This window comes from Podarcis melisellensis (genome assembly GCF_964234715.1).
Source record: "Podarcis melisellensis genome assembly, chromosome: 14".
Lineage (NCBI taxonomy): Eukaryota > Metazoa > Chordata > Lepidosauria > Squamata > Lacertidae > Podarcis > Podarcis melisellensis.
Genome location: NC_138546.1, coordinates 44,773,200 through 44,795,542, shown reverse-complemented (window position 1 = coordinate 44,795,542; position 22,343 = coordinate 44,773,200). Strand labels below are relative to the sequence as shown.

Sequence of the window (22,343 nt, the reverse complement as noted above, 5' to 3'; positions counted from 1 at the left end):
AGAAGGGAGACAGGGGAAATGTGCTCCTCTTAATTCTCCTTCACCTTTCAGTGGCTTTTGACACCATCAACCATGATATCCTGTAGCCTTCTTGAGGTTCACCGATTGGGTCTGTGTTGCTCCCGAACAGGAGGAAGTAAGTCAAATGACACCAAGGGTTGCTCCAGAGAAAGAGTTCTTTATTTCTGCTCTCCGGACCAGCAGAAAGGCACTTGTGTGGTCAGTCCACAGCAAGTCCAAAGAAATGAGAAATTTCGTGCAGTATATATATCCTCCAGGCACCCTCTCCCCCTTCCCCAGGAATCCAGCCACATCAGCTTGTACATGCAGGTTGACATCACAGATGTTCCTGCTCCAGCACTCTTAACCATAAAAGGGTATTCCTTCCTGTACTTCTGACCATAAAAGGACCTTCCTGTTCCTACTCTTATCTTGAAGCAAGAGGTCACCATCTCCAAGAGCACCCTCTGGCGCTGTTCCCAGACTAGGTCTGTGCGTCTTTTGTGGTCAGGATATAAGATAAGGCACAGACGTGTCTTCCCTGTTCTACTGGTACAGTCAAGGCCATACAAACTGATAAAGGAGAGGGCTCTGTGCACTTGTTTATACAGCTGGGTTTCGGCTCAAGAGCATAAGTTAAAGCATTTTGGCTAAGGAAAAATAGGGATTTTGGTTCAGTTTCAAACTGCCTGCACAGTCAGTTTTGGGGTTTGGGAAACCCATTCCTTCAATCCTTCTTGAGCAGCTGTGCTGGTCCCGGGGGGAAGGTTACTGCTACCGTAGTCAAGGTTCAGTCCTGAGTCACTAGCCTGGAAATAGTCCACAAGGTGCGAGGCGAGGTCCAAAGCAGGGAGCCGGGCAGGGACAGGAACACTCGAAGATCAGAAGCAGGAAGCCGGGCGGGGAACAGGAACACTGGAGGAACAGGACTGGATGCTGGCCGAAACAGCTCTTCAATGACGACGTTGCTCCCGCAACCTGGGACCGGGCTGACTGGCCTTTATCTTCTCGGAGGCCAGGGGCAGTCCCGGCCCCCAGGAGCCCCGCCTCCCCTGGCCTTAAGGCGAGCACTCCTCCTGGGAGAAACCAGTTCCCTTCGCCTCTCTGCCCTAAGCCTCTGCAGTTCAGGAGAGGCTGAAGGGTTACTGGGCCCAGGGGGAGACTCACCTGCAGGCACTGAGTCCTCAACCACCTCTGGGGCCAGAATGGATTCACCTGGTGCCTGCTCCTGAGGATCCGGCCCAGGTGCAGGCTCCTCAGAATCAAGGCCCTGCCCCAGTTCAGCCGGCCCTGAAGGCGGGGACTCCTGTGCAGGCTGGGATTCCTCCGGTTCACTCTCAGACTCGGAATCCCAGGCCATCACAGCAGCTGTCGGAGTTAGGGATGGGTAGCACTGCTTTCCAGTTGTTCCAGTCCTACTTGGATGGTTGTTTCTAGGTGATGCTTAGGGAATGCTCATCGGCCCCATTAAGCCTTCAATATGGGGGTTCCTCAGGGTTCAATTTTATCCACTACGCTCTTTAACATCTACATGAATGCTGATTGGGGTTATCTGGAGGTTTGGAGTACATTGTTAGGAATATGCTGACAACACACTGATCTACTTCTCCATTGCATCTGAAGGTGAGGCAGTGGAAGTGCTGGAATGGTGTCTTGCCTCGGTAATGGACTGGATGAGAGCCAACAAACTGAAGCTCAATCCAGATTAAGAGTGAGGCACTGCTAGTGGCTGCCCCTGACTGCAGCTGCTATCATCCCTGACCACTGGAGCCCAGCATCATCTGGAGGAAAGCAAGTTGGGGAAGGCTGGTGTAAATTGTCAATTGTCCCCAACGTAAGATCTCACCGCAACATAAGGACCTCTTTCCGCTGCAAAATGAAAGCTGCAGAGTTGACTACTATATCAGCCAAACAAATTCAATACAGGGCAAACAATTTGGCTGGGATAGCAGAAAATTTAGCAAGGATGACATCTGTCACCAAGGGCTAGTTTTGCTTATGGAGACATAAATCCAAGGAGACAAACAAAATGCTGCCGTTTTGGTATGTGTAGCTTTCTATATTTGGCGTCTGAGGTCAGGATTTGTTTTTTTTTATAAGGCAATAATTTATCCACAAATGTTCAGCAGCACGCAGGTGTTTTTTCTTTAAAAGCGGTAATTCACTTTGGCTTTGTAGAAGAGGAATACCAAAGAACATTCCTCCTTTTATTGCATTAAATGTGGGGGGTGGGGGCAGATATTTAAGGGGCTCAGGGGCAGCCCAATCCTCTAAGTCCACCTTTAGCTGTCATAGTGCAGTGATTTCTACTGCTTTTGTGAAAGCAACATCCATCACATGGCAAAAATTTCCTCTTGCATTAAATTTGAACCCCCCCACACATTGCAAAGCAATACAGATTGAAACACAACCAGCCTCAAAATGCCCATTTCTCTGAATTTTGCAATGCAGCTCACCAACCAAATAACATGTATGAAAATGAATGCACAAGGGTAAAGTGTGCAATAAAACATGTATCAGTGAACATACAATACAAAGTGCATTAAGTTATGGGAATGCATTGCAAAAATGTTTATATTAGGCAAAATTGCGTACAAAAATGTGTCTATTGGGGAGAAATTCACACTAAAATGCTGGTGATTTATTTTTTTTTAAATGAAAACTTAAGGGGAAATGAGTAATGGAGAGAAACTCAAATTGATAAGATTCATCCATCCCTACTCCTGGCAAATTCTCCATTTATCCATTAAGTGCTGTGGTCTAAACCACAGAGCCTAGGGTTTGCCGATCAGAAGGTCGGAAGTTCGAATCCCTGCAACGGTGTGAGCTCCTGTTGTTTGGTCCCAGCTCCTGCCCACCTAGCAGGTCGAAAGCATGTCAAAGTGCAAGTAGATAAATAGGTAACACTCCGGCAGGAAGGTGAACAGCATTTCCATGCACTGCTCTGGTTCGTCAGAAGAGGCTTAATCATGCTGGCCACATGACCCAGAAGCTGTCTGCGGACAAATGCCAGCTTCCTCAGCCTATAGAGTGAGATGAGTGTGCAACCCCAGAGTCCTCCATGACTAGACCTAATGACTTTACCTTTATTTTATTTTTTAAAGATATTTATTGAAGTTTCAAAAATTATATAAAAGAAAAACAATAATACAAAGAAAACACAAATAAAAACAAAAACAAGTATAATTTCAATCCCTTATTTTCTTATAACTTACTTCCCCAACCTCCTCATACCTCCCCTTTCTGTATTCCAATTTCTAATTATTTAATTTAGCAAATCCTCTCCCTTAATTTTCATTTAATTTTTAACCTTTCTTTTCTTTTTACTTAATCATTACAGCCAAAAACCACTTAATTTCTAAACCAACATCGTTCTAACATTCATTAATTTTGCAATGTTTCCTAAGATAGTCCTTAAATTTCTTCCAATCTTCTTCCACCATCTCTCTTCCCTGGTATCGGATTCTGTCAGTCATTTCTGCCGACTTTACCTTTATTAATGTTACAGAGCGATCCACTCATCCCTGATGCTGTGCCAAGCTGGATAGACTGGGTGAAGGTACTGCTCTCTAAAGCAGTGTTTTTCAACCACTTTCAGCCACTGCGCAGCCATCCTTCTTGCTGTTCTGGCTTCTGAGATTCAAAATATTTTTTTTGTTTGTTTTCCTCCTCCAAAAACTAGGTGCATCTTGTGGTCTGGTGTGTCTTATTGAGCGAAAAATACGGTATATGGCTGACCAAAATGCATCCAGACCCATTTGCCTTAAGGGATAAATGAAAAAAGCAACCTGTTTCTCTTTGTCACCTGTTTTATGTCTGTCTGTGTTTCATCTGAACACACCCTCTTCCTCCCAGCACAGGTGCAGATCACTTGCCCCAGAAAATTTCTCCCCACCTCCTTACATTGCTCTGTCTTGTCTAGTTCTTCCTCCCACTTGCTTTTTCTCCCTCCCACCCTGATAATCTCTCCACACCTGAAATCGAGCAAACCTTGAGGAAGTACAAATTGAAGGGCATTCGGTACTTAGAATTCTTCAGCCCTGGAACTTGAAGGGGAGAAAGCTAAGCGATCTTGCCAATTTTTTGCTCTCTTCGTCTTTTGCTTCCTGTCACCCACTTTCCAAACCTACTGCCCGCACCCGCCCCCGCGAAAGAATTATCCTCGTCAAAGAAACATGAGAGATAATCAGTGGGATTACGGGCTTTAGAGAAAAGATTGATAAAAACCAATCGGTTAACATTCACTCAGTTTATATTGAATTTTAAGGGAAAGGAAAAGATGAAATATTTTAGAACTACCGTTTTGCAAATGGTCATACAGCAGTTCCAAGGACACTGCCCAGAGGATTATAGGGGTTTAAATAGAGAAATATACTTAAGTGAGACCCTCAATATGTTGTCATGTGTCCTGGCCTCTAAAAGGAGTGCTCCTGTTGAGGGTTTCCACCAGCCTTGTAAGTCCACCAGAATAAAAGCTGCAAGGGGTTTAAAGCTGCTAAATTTATCCCTCCCTATTTTTGCATCAGTCATTTCCAGCTGACACTGAACAGTTCATGTCTCCTGCAGGCCACCAGTAAGTTCAGTTTTCACTCGACTATGTTTTTTCTTTCTGATCGCTTTTGGGTTTCCCTTTTTAAAATGTTATGTATTTCTCCATAGGTCAGGGTTCATCCAAGGATGCAAATACGCTTTTCATTTTTCATTGGCCCTGTTGTGGCTCCAATGCTGCTGGCACAGAACCACAATTCCAAGTGTTTAAAGTCCTAAACAGCTTCAGCCCTATATACCTGAAGGAGGGTCTCCACCCCCTTTGTTCAGCCCAGACACTGACTGAGGGCCTTCTGGCAGTTCACTCACTGCGCAAAGTGAAATAACAGGGAACCAGGCAAAGGGCCTTCTCAGTAGTGGTGCCAGCCCTGTGAGATGAACTCCCATTGGATGTCAAGGAAATAAGTAACTATACAGAGTCGGTGGAAGAAGATTGGAAGAAATTTAAAGTTTATTTACAGAAACATTGTAAAATTAAGGAATGTTAGAAGGATGTTGGAATGAAGTTATGTGGTTTTAGCAGAAATGTTATAAAGGATTAAGAAAAAATAGACTGTTAATTGGTGAAAGGAGGGAAAGTAAAGTTACATTATATTAAGATAAATTATAGGACAAAAACTGGGAAAGATGGAAAGGATTTGCTGAAATAGCTAACCAAACTAGAATACAAAAAAGGGAGGTGTGAGGTGGTCAAGGAAACAAGCAAATGAAAGATAAGTTATGGGAAGGTTTGTTGTGTTTTTTTAATTGTTTCTATTTTTCTGGTTTTTTTGTTTTCTTTTTCTTTTCTTTTTTCTTTTTCCTTATTGTGATGTGTTGTCTTGTTTTTGTTTAATTTGGTGTTTTCTCTTTTTTCTTTTTGTAACCTTTAAAACGTTAATAAATATTATTTTTTTAAAAAGGAAATAAGTAACTATACAGGCTTTATAAGACATCTAAAGACAGTCCTGTATGGAGACGTTTTTAACGTTTAACTTTTTATTATTATTATTTATATGCTGGAAGCCACCCAGAGTGGCTGGGGCAACCCGGTCAGATGGGTGGGGTATGTATGTATAAAAATTATTATTATTATTATTATTATTATTATTATTATTATTATTATTATTATTATTATATTTCCACATGACAAACAGTGCTGATGCATTAGATTTTGTCGACAGCAATTTCTTAATTGTGGTCTTTCCCTAACAGCTTGAGACAACAACAAAACACAGGTGCAGGAAGACAAGAACTGCAACAAGATCACAGGCAACTTCTGGGCAATGATAGTCATGTGGAACATGATAAGCAAGGCAACATGGTAAGTAGAGTGGTACTGTAGTAGTGCTTATAGTAGGATCAAGTTCGAATCTCCACTCAGTTGCAAAGTTCATTGGTTGACCTTGGGCTGGTCACAATCTCTCCGCCAACCTACCTCAAGGCTGAACGTGAAGATATGGGGAAAGAGAAGAGAGCAATTCAGGCAAGTCTGGATAGAGTTCTGGTAAAAAAAGCTGCTTCGTGTTTTCATGCTTACAATTACTACCGGAAATATTGCAAACACTCATATATGTGTGTTATGATGGATAACAGAAAAACAGCCTCAAAGTCAGGCTTTTATCAGTGTTTTATTTTTAAAAACAGGTGAATCCACTTTTTTATACACATCATTGCACTTCAACAAGTACACACATCACAAGTTCATGCATCTACAGGTATGCCACAATCTAAGAACCCTGTTATGTCTGTGACTCTACAATCAATCTTTAAATCAACATGAAAACTTAATGTCAAACGGAAACAAACCAGTTGCATAGAGTATCACCATGCTCTAACATTAGCATTTAAGCAAAGTAAATTATAAAATTCTGCCTGAATTGAATGTACAAGAAGAATGTGAACACATCAGTGCAAAAGGATGAGAAATTTACATGATTTAACAAAAAAAATCACTTAAAAAGTAATCATAATATTTATAAACTAAAGATTTTTACTGCAGCTCATCACCACCAATCAAACTATTCCAGTTCTTGCAGTCTTTGATAATATAACCAAGCCTGTCATTATAGATTAAGCCCTTAGAATAATTTATGTAACTTCTCTTAAGTACTGGACATAATTCACTTATCTCTCAGACATAGAATATAAGGAATGAATTCAGCATCTTAAAAATCAAACATTTACTGTAATTTGGTTTCCCCTCCCAAAAATATAAATATATACTGTATATATTTTAGGTTTTGCTGTACTTTTACAAAAGTTATCACTAGATGGCAGCAGTGCATCTTTGAGCTTTGCTAGTCTTAACCAGCTACATTAAGTAAAAAATGCTGCATGCATGATTGGACTTTTTTTACTTGTAATACTTAATAGTCTCAAAGAAAAGAAAGCAACAGTCACAGCACATCAAGCCAAAAATTGTTTACACCCTCTATACTGAAGCATTATTAAATGTGTTGGCTAGGTCATCCTTACTGGAGAGGCTAAATAAGGCATGCTTTAGACAGTCATTGTTGCTCACTTGAAAAGAAAAAAACATCAGAGATGGGACTGGAGTGTGAAAACCAACCATTTCAATTATCCAATTTAGCCGGTGATATTCCCTTCAGTCTCTCATTCTTAAAGCTCTGAAAAATGAGAACAATTCAGTGGTTAACTACATCACAAATATGTCATCCAAAAAAGCACAGGAGAAAACATCTGAAGCCAAGGAAACTGAATTTATATCTGTTTTTAATGGTTCTTTACCATATGGTATCTAATCACCTGAACTACCAGAAAGGAAAGTTATGTAGTAAAAAATATGTTCAGAAAGCGCCAGATAAAAATTCCAAACTGTTTACAGTTTGCTAACATGTTAATTGCTAAATAGTATTACAAAAACACAGTATCACATGCATGACAAAAGTCTAATTCTATTTGTTCACCGTTGTAATAATTGTTTTCTCAAATTGTACCTTATGTGCGATGTAAAATTATTATTATTATTATTAAGAAGAGGTATCACACAATTAGAGCAGGACGATAAAAACATTCAACCACACTGAAAGCTCAACAGAATAAAAAGGTCTCAAGAGCATGCCTGAAGCGTAAAGGGAACCGACTGCCCTGTCAAGAGTTCTATAGGCTCATGTGGAAGGAAGTGGTCCTTCAGATACTGTGGTCCCAAACCATTTAGGGCTTTGCAGGCAAGAGCCAACATTTGAATTAAGCCTGGTCACAAACTACAAGCCAGAGCAGATGAAACAAAACTGCATTCTGGAAACAAGCATGGCAGCCACATTTTGCAGCAGCTCACATTTCCAAATGCTTTTCAGAGGCAGGCTCACATGAAGCACATTACTGTGAACCAATCTGGGTGTGACCAGGGCATGTATAAGTGTCCATATTTGTTTTATCTAGGAACAGCTGGCTCACCTGTTGAAGCTTTGCAAAAACCACTCCTGGCCATAGCCAACACCTGGCATCAAAGAGCAAAGCTAGGTCAAAAAGTACTCCCTGATCTATGCACTCGCAGGGGAAGTACAACCCCCTCTCAGAAAATTGTTTCCAACGCAACTTTTCTAGTTCTTCCCAACTTCTAAACCACTTTAGAGTCTGTCCTCTGCAGCTACTGGTGCCTTTGCGCACTAATTTCAACAAGTATGTTGAGACCTATTTCTGCAATAGATCGGATTCCCTCTCTTGTCTAGTTAAGTTTGTCCTTCACTTCTTTACCTAGGGTTTAAAAAAGTCACAATACAATATATATAAATATATAGTTGACAGAACTCAGATTTTAGAGACAGGCTTACATTAGCATTATTTTAATTTGTGTTTCTCTGGCGTAGATTTTTGTCTTTATGGTTGTTTGTGGAGTTGGTTTTCCTAGAGAAGAAAAAAAGGCATGGAATTAAACTTGTGAAAAATAAAGTCAGCATGAATAAACCTTTTTAAGATACTGAATGGAATGAAAACAGCACAAAAGAAAAGCAGCATTTGTACAAAGGTTGCAAGAATCTTATGGATAGAAAAGTGGTCAGATTCCGTAACAGTCCCTTTATAGCAGTCAGACAGCTGAATGAACAATTTAGACTTTTCACACCGCACATCAGTTTATGGGCGATTATGGGCAATGACTGGTTCAATTTGCATTTCCTTGCTTCTCAGCCTTTAATAATTGGCCCAACCTTATATGTCAACACTATTTATTGATGGCGTCATCCTTTGGATTCCTCCTGGCTATGTCAACTGTTAAGCCACCTGGAAAGGGGCTTGTCACTTTTATACTTTTAACACAGGATTGCTCAACACCAGCAATTCTATTGTGTTCACTGCATAATCCATCTATGATGCTAATCTTTCCACAGTAACTTAATAAACAAGTCTGTTAAATTATTATGGGATTTGTAAGGAACATGTTGCACTGGAATAGAGAAGTTATTTTCTAAGCAGGCTTTGCTCTTTGCAAATTAAAGAACATTAAGAACTGCCCTGCTGGATCAGACTTAGTTGAGCATATTGCTTTTCCAGTGGCCATTCAGATTCCTTCAGGAAACCCAAACTTTGAAGACAACAGCCCACCCTGTGCAAACTACCTATGAATCTGGAGATTATGCCTAGTACTGTAGCTATCAAAAGGAATTTGATGTATTCTATAATGGTGAAATTGCTGTATTCTTTTTTTATAAACCTTCTTCCTCACTTCTCTATAAAACAGCCAGTTAAAGATAAAAACAAAGTATTAGTGTTAGTTGAACAAGACAAGACCGACAACATGTAAAACAGCAAAAGCCACACTGAAATAAACCCAAACTCAGAAATCCAATCTTAGCATTTGTATACTGGAAAAGTTTTATCTGTTGCATGCTCTTAACTTTGAACTGCATATTCTATTTTTATATTGTTCTGTGATTAAGTTATTGTGCTGGAAAATTTTGAACTATTTCTGTTTCTAACTCTGATATTGTATTTTATAGGGTTGCGTTTTGATGTTTTGAAAACATTATGTAAGGAGCCTTGTGAGGGCAGTGTGTCCTGAAAGGTTTAGTAAAGGTGTATTAAATAAGCAGCAGTGCCAACTCTCCAAAGATCAGTTCTTCTTTACTCTCTGAATTCAGCATCAATTTAGGCCACTGGCATTCCTATGATTTATTCTAAGGCCTAACGCAGTAATTTTTCAAACTGGGTTTTGAGCTCCCTGGGTTCCTTGGATGATTCAGGGGTTTCTGAATGGGAAGTACAATTGTGCCAGAGAAACTTCCTTGGAAGAGAGCTTGTTCATCATTACCAGTCCTCCTTTGCAATGTGAAGCCATGGAGTGTAAAATGCAAGCTTAGCTCACACAAGGCAGTAGCAAGGTCTAAAACACTTGCCCAAAGCTCTCCAAGACCCATGTGAATGCTCTTTATTAAATTTAAATTTATTTAAAATATTTATACCCCACTCTGCATTACCCTAAATGAAAGTAATTCATAATTACATAAGAATACATAGTGTGAAATAAACCAACTGAACAAAAACAACATATAAAGCTATTAAAACAATACCAAAACACATCACTAACAGGAGTTTTAAAGTGCTTAGGTAAACAAAAAAACAATTTCCCTAGCACCTGAGCAAAAAAACTGGGCCTCCTTGGGGATGGCATTTCCACAGTTGAAAAAGACTTCCTTGTTGACACCTGTTTCACCTCTGACTGGGACAATTTAGCAGAGATCTTGGAATGCAGGCAGTTTGATACACGAGCAGAGGTTTCATCAGGTACCTGGGCCCCAGGTGCTTATGGCTCAAAAATTCAGAACTGCCAATTTTTAACTGAGCTTGAAAGTGAGCCTATGGAGCCAGTGAAGCTCTTTCGAGGCTGGCATGATATGGTCAAAACAAGGCATGTTAATCAAAAATAATTTTAATAATCAACATTTAATTATTTGTACCCCACTCATCTGACTGGGTTGCCCCAATTCTAGAAGGTTCTGGAAGATGTATCTCTGTGTAACTGAAGCTTTTGTAACACCTTAAAAGGTAGTTCCACAAGTGATGCAGTGCCTTGGAACCGTGGTAGACAGGTGATCACAGGATGGGTTCCCTGGAAGGTGGAAAAGTCTAAAAGTCATTGCCTCCCATATGAAAAATATGCAGTCAGTTATGAAATACTTACATTGGCCCAGCTGGTTCATCATCTGCAGCAGGAATTCATTGTGATCCAGTGAAGGAAAGAGAGAAGGAAAGAAGAGTCTAGTTAAGAATCCATAGTAAACTTTTACTGGGCTGCAAACATTATTATCTACATACAGCATTTCTTTAAAGGCCATTCCATTTGTATTGCAAAGATTCATGAAGTTATTTTTTCTGGCTTTGAGTTTAGATGACAAGTATGTTGTTCAAAATGATTTCAGTTAACACTTTTAATGCTCATCATGAAAAACTGCAACTGTAGTGGACAGATTGTTGCAATGTGGTCATATTCATCTTGTCCCCAAGTTCCAGTGGTTCAATCTTAACAAGATAGATGAGAAGACAAACCAACATTTCAGTTGTAAAATCCTGCTGTTTTGTTTCTAAAAATAAAGGTTTCCCCCCGCCTCTTAACTGCTGATGGACAAAACACAGGAAATCATATACCACCCTAGACCATCTTTCACACACTTTTGCCTGATCTCTTAATAAAATTAAGTTCCAGAAAGTGGAAGAGGCAATTTTGACTGATACTAAAAAGGCAGTCCTTCTGATAGCAGCAAACTTCTGTGATTCCATGTATATGAAAAAAAAAAAGTTTCTGGCAAAACAGCATAAAGGTTACACTAGTATTACAGTTCACAGAGACTTCAGCTTGCGAGATGGGAGAGCCAGAAAGTTGTCCCATTTTTAAGGTATATTTTTTAGAAAATAGAAAAAAGTCAACATGTGGCTTTTCACATAGGCTTCTTTATGATCAACTGAACATTTCATTGATGCTTTAAAATGATGCAGTACATTAAACAACAAAAATGCATTTTTTGAACAAGGAAAATCCCAATCCATAAACTTGTGCAAAAACTTCTGTAGAACTTCTACGGATGACCATGTTTTCTGCATTTCATCATTTTTCCAAGCTAAAAAAAACTTTCTCTAAAATCTTTGTTATTATTTTTTAAACTCAGCAGGATTCCACAAGGGGTCTTAGGGCACACAAAGCAGTTATGGAAACTACAGTCTTAACAGTGTTGGCAACCGCATGAGCACACACTAGGAGTAATGTTGATCAAAGCTGAACATTACTCCACCTGTACCTTCGAGGCAACGGATAGGCAAAGCCACCGCCAGCACAGTTATCAGAACAAAAATAAATAAATAAAACATTCAAAATAAAGAGAGCTAACCACAAACCAACAGCTTGACAGCCAAAATAACACACTAGCAACACACTAGTGTCCACAAAAGTCTGTTACTAACAGTAAACTATCAGAACAAGGTACAGAAAGAACTAGGACTAGTAAGGACAACCAGACATCAATGTGCTGTATATACAGTGGGGATATACAGAGACACATCAGGTATTGAAACATAAAGCACATTACAGCAAAACTAAGTCTCCTCTCAAAATGAACACCTTTCAATTCCCAAAAGATTTCAGAGGCACCCTAGGCTATAGACTCTACATTATAAACGGTAGATTTAAGAGCCATTTACTAGAATCTGTGACACCTTGGTGAGAGTTTTTAGGTTTTTGTTTTTTAAAAAAGAAATGAGCAGGGTTAGTAGTACCACATTAAAGCAGTCATTCTACTCAAATCCTTGCTTTGGTCACGACAGCCTACAAAAAAGACGCTTGAAGTTCTTTCCCCTATGCAGTTCTGAAAAAAAAAAATGCAGGCTCCTGTCCTTCTCTTAATCATTCTGCAAGCTCTAATTTGTACCACCTGAAACATTGATCCTCAAGCATTCTGGGTGGTAAAAGACAGCTTGAAAGCAGAGGTTTTATTGAATAAGTTTAACCAAAAGGTTTTGCACTTTACAAAATAAAGTCAGGTGAGTGCTCTGGCACTTATGCATTAGGTGCTGAAGCGTGGCCTGCACTGTTCACATGCGACAATCCTATTGGACTGGCAGGACTTCCACCACCTCCTTCTGTGTCCAGTAAAGCATGGTTGTCAAGTGAAAACCTTAATACACCACTAGCTTGTGGGTCAGTCGCTTGAGCATTACAAAATCGGCCCCAGCACGGTACAATACGTGACAGACAAAAGGACCGAATCCTAGAGAAGTCGACCAATAAAAGGGAGGAACAGAACTACAGAAAAATGGTACAAATTAGAAAATGAAATTCAACAGCAAACTTAAACCCAAATTAGTTGTGAACGTGAATGAGTAAAACTAAGAAAAGTGTTAACATTATGAACTGTGCATTGTATAGACTGAAGCGGAGATTAAACAAACTCCAAAGCATGCAGATCTCTCACTTACCACCATTTTTAAAGGAATGATGCAATTGAAGGGGGGAAAAAAAGAAGTCATAGTAACTGACAAATAACAATACAACTCAAACAGCATGATCTAGTAATAATCTAATTTGCTAGTAGTTGAGCTGGTGGACACACAAGACAAGATGTGCCTCTGTAGTCCAATCTGATGGGTGCAGGTCCAGAGTAATGTACCTTGCCCATTTTTTGGCCGCTGATAAATATGCTTCCATCACGGAAGGTACTCTGCCAACTTCTTCATTAGATTTGTAAACTATAAAAACCAACTGCAGGCACAGGATACATGTGCATTTGAGAGATATTATATGCTCAGCAGTTCTTAAGGGTCATATTTCAAAAATTAAAAGCATGCATTGTGTAGCTTAGTGGTGGTGAAGGCATTGAACAGCGTTCCTACCTGTCTGAAATTCTGACTTCTAATTTTACACTTTTGTGTATCTAAACATAAATACAGCAACTCTGAACTAGTTTGAAGAACAAAGGTATGCCCCCCTTTAAAGTCCCTTAAAATCCTCTGACGTAAGGCCCCAATAACTTCCTAGCTGCCACTTAAGAATATTTCTAAAAAGAAACATACACCAACTTTATCTGTAAATTCAGATTTTTAAAAGACATGTTTGTAGTTGCTTTGAGAAAATTATAGTTGAAGAGCAAGAAAAAAGTATAAAGATCAAAGAAATGGATAAAACGAAGTGCCTCTATTTTGTTCACCAGCATCTGTACCAGAGAAACAATACAAAATGTAAAAGTGAGAATCCATGCCAAGAAGCCAGAGCACACAATGCATTGTCTTGTGGTTGTGTGATGGAACAGCACTACTCATTGACTCTCCCCACCGGAGGAGCTAGATATGCAGCAATTGTTGATGAACACTATATATATATATATATATATATATATATGCAGGTTTTGGTGTCCTCGGGTGTCTTCCCGTGTAAAAGTTGGGGTGTCTAGGCGACGTTTCGACGAGGTCTCACTCGTCATCTTCATGAAGATGACGAGTGAGACCTCGTCGAAACGTCGCCTAGACACCCCAACTTTTACACGGGAAGACACCCGAGGACACCAAAACCTGCATTCCTGTACCCGTGAAAATCTACGAAAGCAAATATATATATATATATATATATATCTATATATATATATATATATATATATATATATATATATATATATATACACACACAGCTTTTGTACCCTGCTCTTAAGCTTAGAAGGCTCCCAAAGTGGCTTTCATGCTATCATTTAAAACAAGACAGCCCTGGCCTGCAAGCTTCTACTTGTAACAAACAGCAATCCAAGGGCTAAAACTGCTCCCCCAAGTCTTCAAATAGCTGGCGGGTGGGTGGGTAAAAGAGGATAAAAGTGACAGAAGCAGGAGAAAATTAACAAAAGGAATCACCCACTTCTTAATGCCTGTATATGCATTAACCACCATCCCCCTTAATAGGAAGGGGGGGCAGTGTTGAGAACCAACACCAGCAGAAGTTCATTCCTTCTGCAGTTGTGCTCCTGTTTGTGCCCCCATTTTCACATAGTGCAGTCTGGATTTACTGTGAAACAGCAAGATCCACCAGGAATGGGGACGGGGGACTTTAACCTCACTCCCTGCATGGGTAATCAGTAAAAGTAGTTGCCAACTGAGATGTTATATAGAGGGGGAAATATTGATGAAAAGACAGAGTACGTTAAGCTAAAATGAAAGCCCTAATTTTGTGGATGCTATGCTGAACCAAATTCTGAGCAAGAAACAGGCAGGTGCCTGGGGTAGGGGGAGAGAGAGGGTGGGTGGCAGCTGTAAAGAAGTACCCTGGAAACCATTAAGATATGAATTTGAAATGTTTCTTCGATTAGCCACATTATTGGTTAATTTTTTAAAAAAATTAACATTTCAGGGGTCAAAGAAAATGTCTGGCATCCAAAATATATTTTGACTTTTGGACTATTTCCCCAGTTGCAAAGTTCTAGCATGAACAGTGACTGAAACATGCATAGGATTCAATCACATTACCCATTTGTGGGTTGCACTTTCCCCCCCACAAAAGTATGTTTCACATAAAAACAAATGTCCAAATTTTAAAATGCAATGATCCTATGCATGCATTGGCTGCTCAAGTGTACAAATTCCAGATCAGATTTTTTTTCAAAGAGAGAAGCTACAGAAGGATAGTCCATAGACTTTAATTGAGATTATCTCCCCACCCCCCAGTTCCACAGCATTCTAACATATATAGAGGGGGGGGGGCATTTCAAGAGCAGCCAAGCCTGCTCAAGATTAACACCAAGCTCTACCTTCTACATTGAAGAGCAGAAATGCTTTCAACTCATTTTCCTGTTTGATTCCAAGAATCACATCCCTCAGCAACAACACTGGAAATAAAATGAGTAAGCTTGAGAACTTCCTACAGTAAGTACTCTAAGACTTAACACAGCTGAAAGTTTTAACATAAAAAGGAACTGTTGAGAGATACCATTAAAGGGCTTTTGAGAAACATTTTACAACAGCTTTTGAGTCATTTTTTTTTAAATCAATGTATTAAAATGCCTGGGATACATAAATGGCATTCTGTTGAAGAAGATATCCAAATACCAACCAGCGCAACCCATCTGAAAGAGAATGGAGGGACAAATCTCTAGAAGTGGCAACGTCTGGCCACAGTCAGTCTAAATAGATGTGAAATAGCACCTACCAGAACTAACAAGTTAGGGAAGCAATTAGCAAAGCTATGCTTTTGGGGCTGCTAGCATACTAGAACTCCTAGGCTGCAAGCAAAATTAGTTCCTATACTTTCATTCATGAAGTATAGCTACCTTTTGCTAGGGAGATTAGACATGCACAGAAGTGAAGGATAGGAAGAAAAGGGGGGAAGAGAAGACAATTAAAAGTTTTCTTAATGTTACTATTTATAAACTATGATTAAGGCAAAAAAATGAATATCAGAATGTAAGTAGGACAATGGAATGAGACTGTTGCACATCCAGCGCAGAAGTACACACATGAATTTTTATTAGACAAATTAGGTGTAATTAGGTGTAAGTTCACAAATTAGGAAAAATAATAATAAAAGCAGTTATCACAGCTTAATTAACTAAAATATATGAAGAAAAAGGATTCCAAAGTAGAAACCACATGTTTGTCATGTATATCTGGATAAAAATAAGGAGTCTTTATTTTTTTACTTACCCCCCAAAACACATACTTTAAAAAGTGGGAGTGTATGCCTATAAACTAATCCAATAAACAGCATTCCTTCCATTAAAATAATCATATTGGCATGTTGCACAACTCACTATGATTGAGCAATTATTACTGTGTTCTTGGGGAGAAGGGAATCACCATAAGAGGGAAATGCCACATGCCACCATGTAAGCAACAAAGGCTACATTCAGACAATGGCCATGTTTGGACAATAAAATCCTATCTTAATGAGACAGGATAGGCACAAGTTCCATGCACCCCTTGGCAGATGTGGGGAAATAAACTGGAAGCTGCAGTTAAAAACAGAGCTTCTCAGTATGTCCAAACTGGGAACTATGCTTAATGGTTTTGAAGCAAGTCGGGATTCATGAGCCCACTTTAAAGCATGGCTTTATATCCTGGCTTGTCTGCAAGTCATAGTTTCTTAGTTTGAATTTATCAAGAAGCTATGGTTAAATGTGACTTCCATGCTCATGTGTGAGTGCATGGAGCATGATCAAATCCTGGGCAATGTAATTACACATTTTAGCACTGCTTAAAACCCCTTTGCCCCCCCCCATCCAGAACGGAAAGAAAAGCAGCCAATAAAAAAGGCGCCAGTCATGTAATAATGATCTCAAGTCATGTAGAAAGCTGAGGAGGATCATATTATGAGAGGCAGTTGTATGTTTCAGTCACTTAGTAACACTGAATTTCCAAATGACAAGCATCTTGCTGCCTCTGTGACCAGCATATCACAGAGAACAGGCTGCAGGTTCTTCATGTTGGAGCTGCAGGCAAACAGCACAGATGTGGGGGTGCTTAGCTGTGCTTATCAAGGTTGGAGTGGCAGATTTCTTTCTCAAATCCTGCCCCCAAAGCAGTAAATTCAATGATGCATCATCAGTAGAGCATAGAACAAGAGAAGAAGCCGAGAATGCATTTGTCACTGTGGAACATTGTACTTGCAGGAAGTACAATGCACATTCACTACTGGGGGTGGGGGGAGTTCAACAAGCATAGCAGAAGGCCAAGTGCTTCATTTATTAATCTGCCAGGATACCAATTTTCACAGAGCATAATATACACCAGTTTCTATGGGGAGGAAACGTAAAAAAATAAGGGTGTGGTAAACAGAAACCACTGACTTAAGTGGATCAACTCGATGCAATTTTGTTACAGGGAACTGCTTACCCTTAAACACAGGAAACATTTGTTTTGTTTGTGGCATATATATCCCACCTTCTTCAACGAGCTCCAGGTGGCATACATAGTCTTCCCCCCTCCCTATTTTATGCATACGAAAGGTTCATGCACCAATTAGGCATTCAAGTGCCAAGGTAAAGAATACTCAGCCACGTGTAAATTAGGACACCAATTGCAGCAGCATCACTCAGGCGGTAGCATCTCTCAATTGAATCTGAAGCTAGCCTACCTCAGGTGAACTGTCACTAGATGGGTAAAAGGAATATACTGATCCTGGCCTGATTCACAAAACCATTTAAAACAGTGTTATAATGAGTTGAAGAACATTTCCGACACAAGGTATGTAACTTCTTATTAGAAGTCATAAGGCACCAATATAAGAAAAAGACAGAGGAAGAAACCTTTTTGAGTAATCTTTCATTAGAAAACTGGCTGTTCTAATTTTGTTGCTCTGGATTATGTCACTCTTTACAGTAGTATGTAAGATGTGCATAGAGAGCTGATGATAGACTGGTCAGGCTAACAGGTTAACTACATGACATCAACCCAAGGGTTCTCTTCTCCCGTTGCAAATAGATGATTTTGGCCATCTTTGCACAGGCCAGTTAGCTCTGAAAAATGAAATTTTATGGTTGAAACTTTATTATTTTGGGAGGGGGAAAAAGAAAAATGCTTGTGAAATCTCTAGCAGGAGTGAATCACCAAGCAAAGGTCTTCTTCTGAAGCAGTAACTGAAAGTCAAAGTCAGCATGAACATAGCGCAATTCAGTCAAGTAACAATGAAACATTATTCTTTTGCTTGAGGGAGAAGCAAAGAGAATGATCACAATCTATGTTTGGAGTGTGAAAGGATACAAACAACATACACCCTTAAGTGTTTTTCAGAAATCAATAATATGTAGCTAGTGCAAACATGGTGCATGTTGGTATTTGTTTAAATGTATTTCAAGAAACCTCCCTTCATGTGATTATGCTGATGTGCAAACAAGATATTGCAGGTAAAATGAAGTATCCATAGGCTATGTACCTCTGGCAGTAATGGTAATGTTCTTGGTGGAAGCAACCTTATACTGAGTCAATTGGTCCATCTACCTCAGTATTCTCTACACTGACTGGCATCAACATTCTAGGTTATCAGACATGGTTCTCACCCAGCCCTAACTAGAGGTGCCCAAGAATGTAACTGGGACCTTCTGTATGCAAAATAAAAAATAAAAAATGATCTACTACTGAACTATGATCCTTCAAAGTTCATAAGCAAGAACCTATACTCATATGCAAGAGTATTTGTAACATGGAAAAAGCTTTGCCAATATATGTTTCACTTTGCTACATTCATCAGAAAGTATATTCTATTCTTTGTTTACTTTCTGATTATCATCCAAGGGGGTTGATACTGACATTCCTGTACAACAAATTACAAGGACATTTGGACATGAGGATGGACCTAGAATATTAATAAGAAATCAGCCCAAAAAGTGAAAAACAAATATAAATCACCTGTGGGAAGAGACAATATTATAAAATATTCACATCACCTGTTACAAACGCATGAAATCAGAGGTTATCTTAGAACTGGCCTGGTTAGGCTGTAATCCACAAACCAATTGAAATGGCATATGCACTTGATCCATTCAGTTAACTTAACCACCGGTGAGGAATGCATTGGATAACTCAGGTTACCTATCGGGCATGAGCCCACATCAGCAGACTATCCACAAGGATAATGATTCAAGCTCTCCTTTTGTTTTATTGACATTATCAATTATTGGGATTGCTAACTTGGCTTAAGGAATAATAATAAGAAGAAGAAGTTTTATTTATATCCCGCCCTCCCCAGCCGAAGCCGGGCTCAGGGCGGCTAACAACACTAAGCTAGCTTCCCTTTTATTCCCCTCGTGAATCAGTCTAAATTTGGATGGCTTTCCTCACAGCAACAGTTGAACAAACAAACAAAAATATTTATGAAGCCAAAAGGAAAAGGCAGCCAACTCCTGACAGGTACACAACATGAAACCTACTCCCGTTAATGAAAGGGGTAATGCAGATACTGGGATTTCTTCAAAGCATGCAGCCTTGATGTTTCAGAACTTCTATTAAGCTTAGAAGGAAGCATCAATTCCATAGCTAGGAAATATTGCTATGTCAAAATAAGGATTCCAACTGTGAGCTATTTGGCCAACAGCAACAGGATGCCAACCATATCAGGCAACAGCCCCCCTTACCCGCTTTCCCCGAGTTCTCAAATAGCTGAGAACACAACAGGGAAACTCATGTTTTCACACACTTAATTCCTGGCACATGCATCTTTCTAAGAGTGCATTAAAATGAACCCAGCACAGTGTTGGCAAATGCTTATAATCTGATCAAACAGTAACCAGCATCTTCCAAATAAGGCCATGCACAACTATTTTCATGCCAGACTGCAAGCTGCAGCCAACCAATCTGGCTCTAGACCTGGTTGGGTCTTGTTAAGAGGTGGTAAAAAGCTTTAGCATTAATCAAACACTTCCCTACAGAGAAGCCATCTGCAGAGGAAGCGGCAATCAAAATAACACAGCTTTCTCCTGCTCCTAGCCTTTGGCCAAGTGGGAAGGACTTGCACAAAGACACACTTTTCCACGTTAGTATGCCCGCGCGCCCACACACACAAGCAATCTTCTCAGAGCTGTTCTATAGCCATCCTGCAGTGTTAGCTCTACATAACCATAGACACACATGCCTAGTAATACCACTGCTAGTTGCACTTTGAAGAAGCAAAGCAAAAGGAAAAGAAAGGTAATATCTTTGGGCCTGCTTAAAGTTGCTTGTATACATCTGGGGCTAGTTTCCTCCAGTCTCAGAACATGCAGTCCACTTGAACGAGCATGTCAGGGTCAGTCTTCCTGTGTGGCCACGCAGACATTTTTACAGCTGGGAGAAGCAAAATTTACACTGTAGGGTTTTACTCAAAAATTTTGACCTTTTTTGCTACAAACTTACCCAAGAAGCTTCCCTTTGAGCACCAGACATGTTCCTCTTAAATAGGTGAATGTTTTGACAAGTTAGCTGTGCAAAAACAGGACTATAGGATGGAATCCATTATGAGATCTTAGACTGAAGCACTAGTTATGTCTATGATAGTAATAATGCTTTTTTACCGTGTCCTATACACCCTAAGCAGGCCAGAATTATTACATTTTATAGGCAGCATTTACCCCTATACATTTCCAATAGCTTTTTAAAAGCATTATACTGCCCACATGATACCCAATATCACTCACCCCTGATGAGGCAATGAAAAGTTATCTTACACAAGACCCTCCAGCTGGTGTGTCCACCACTAGGTGTGCTTCCATAATAATATTTGGTTAATTTTTGTTTTAATTTTGTTACAAAATATTTCTAGGGTGCCTTTCCTTTAAGGTTATACCTTTTTAAGGTGGCTTAGCGTATGAAAAAAGGTGATTTGGGGGATTCAATTCTAAGTTCTTGGCTTGATGTATGTGTGTGTGTGTGTGTGTGTGTGTGTGCGCGCGCGCACACACACACACACACACACACACATACATACATAATTACAAATCTGGGTGTTTTAAAAATAAAGTGTGAATGAACAACAGTTCTCTCACTACAAAGAGTTGCAGGTGCTTTTAGGTAACCAGTCTTTACACTACACATGCAAAAGGTAGCCTTGTGAGCATATTTGATTAAACATCTGTTTTGTTAGAAGTATCCAAAATGTTGTTCTGCAAGACACCACAACGTTGAACTGAGAAAAGCAAGCTGCATTTGAGCAAAATCAACTAAGTAAGTTCTAATGTTACCTTTAAAACCATTAATTCCCCTAGGATTATTTCAAGAGGCAACAAAAACCATTCCATGTAATATGAGCCCTCCCTCATTTCTTAGTACTGCCCAGCAGCTCAGCTAAGCAATGCTTCCAAAATGATCTCTGCTGAATACAATTTCAAGTTATCTCGACTACAAAGACACACATAACCAAGCAGACTCCTTGTTCTGCAAACCACATTTTATGAAGTTGAAATCATGGCCCTATACTTAACCTATTATGAGGCAGAAGAGAGGCAAAGTTTATTATGTAGCCTGCAGCACTGTGGATTTCTGAACTACTGATTTATGAGGTTCCCACATTTTGAAAGGAAGTCTCCCTGAAGCAAAGAGGAGGGGGCTGGCTCCCCTAGGAAATAGTTGAGAAAACACTCTTACCGTCAGGGACCTCATCAGGCCGCTTCCTCTTCTCATAAACCACAATGATAACAACAAGAATTATAATCTCCGCCAGAATCCCCAAGAAGGGCCACAGAGGAGCCAAGTGACTGCGAACACGCAAGATGGTTTCTTCAGCCTTCCAGCCAATCGAGTTGGTTGCATTGCATTCATACACGCCAGGATCCTCATCGATCTGCAGGTTCACTATGACCAGTTCAGTGTAGTTCTCTTTATTGGTAATGAAGAAGCGGCCAGTAACGTTTTTGATGGGCTAAGGAAAAGCAGTAAAAGAACAAAGGCCGAAACAATAATTGTTAGCAAGTGTTGTAGATAACTGGCTCATTTACTATCCACACACACATTTTAAAAATCATTCTTTGTGTTCTCTGCCATGCAGGCTTAACACCAGTCATATGGGAAGGAGCAAAGTATGACAGGCTTCTTACAGTAACAATTCAAGGATTTGACTGGCTTTCTTCTGAGTGTTTAAACATATAGCAATGCCAAGGTTAGGCCCTATTACCACCACCTGCTGGCAACAGTGCAATCACATTTCAGTCACAACCTCTGAGACTTGTATCGTTCATGCACTGCTATAAACTCTCCAACACAAAACCCCAGAGTCTCGTCTCAAAGGGGAGCCCCCACAGACAAATCTGTAATGTCCAAACCACAAATCCTATGAAGGGAGAGACCCACATGCCTCAAACAATCCCATGAAATATGAGCAACTGTTTCTTCCACTCCATAAAATTGACAATATTCAGTCACAATCC

At 39.8% G+C, this 22,343-nt stretch overlaps 1 protein-coding gene across 2 annotated transcripts in view; it reads right to left on the bottom strand.

The window, feature by feature from the left end:
- Positions 1-6,139: 6,139 nt before the first annotated feature.
- The window catches only part of NPTN (neuroplastin), a 43,086-nt gene continuing 26,882 nt past the window's right edge, over positions 6,140-22,343 (bottom strand). For both annotated transcript variants that reach the window (XM_081887761.1, XM_081887762.1), the window contains 4 exons: positions 21,565-21,838; positions 10,670-10,691; positions 8,325-8,397; positions 6,140-7,157 (listed from right to left, as the gene is read on the bottom strand). In XM_081887761.1, coding sequence (XP_081743887.1) covers positions 8,337-8,397; positions 10,670-10,691; positions 21,565-21,838 — 357 coding nt within the window. In that variant the 3' untranslated portion in view covers positions 6,140-7,157; positions 8,325-8,336. The remainder of the gene's footprint in view (positions 7,158-8,324; positions 8,398-10,669; positions 10,692-21,564; positions 21,839-22,343) is intronic.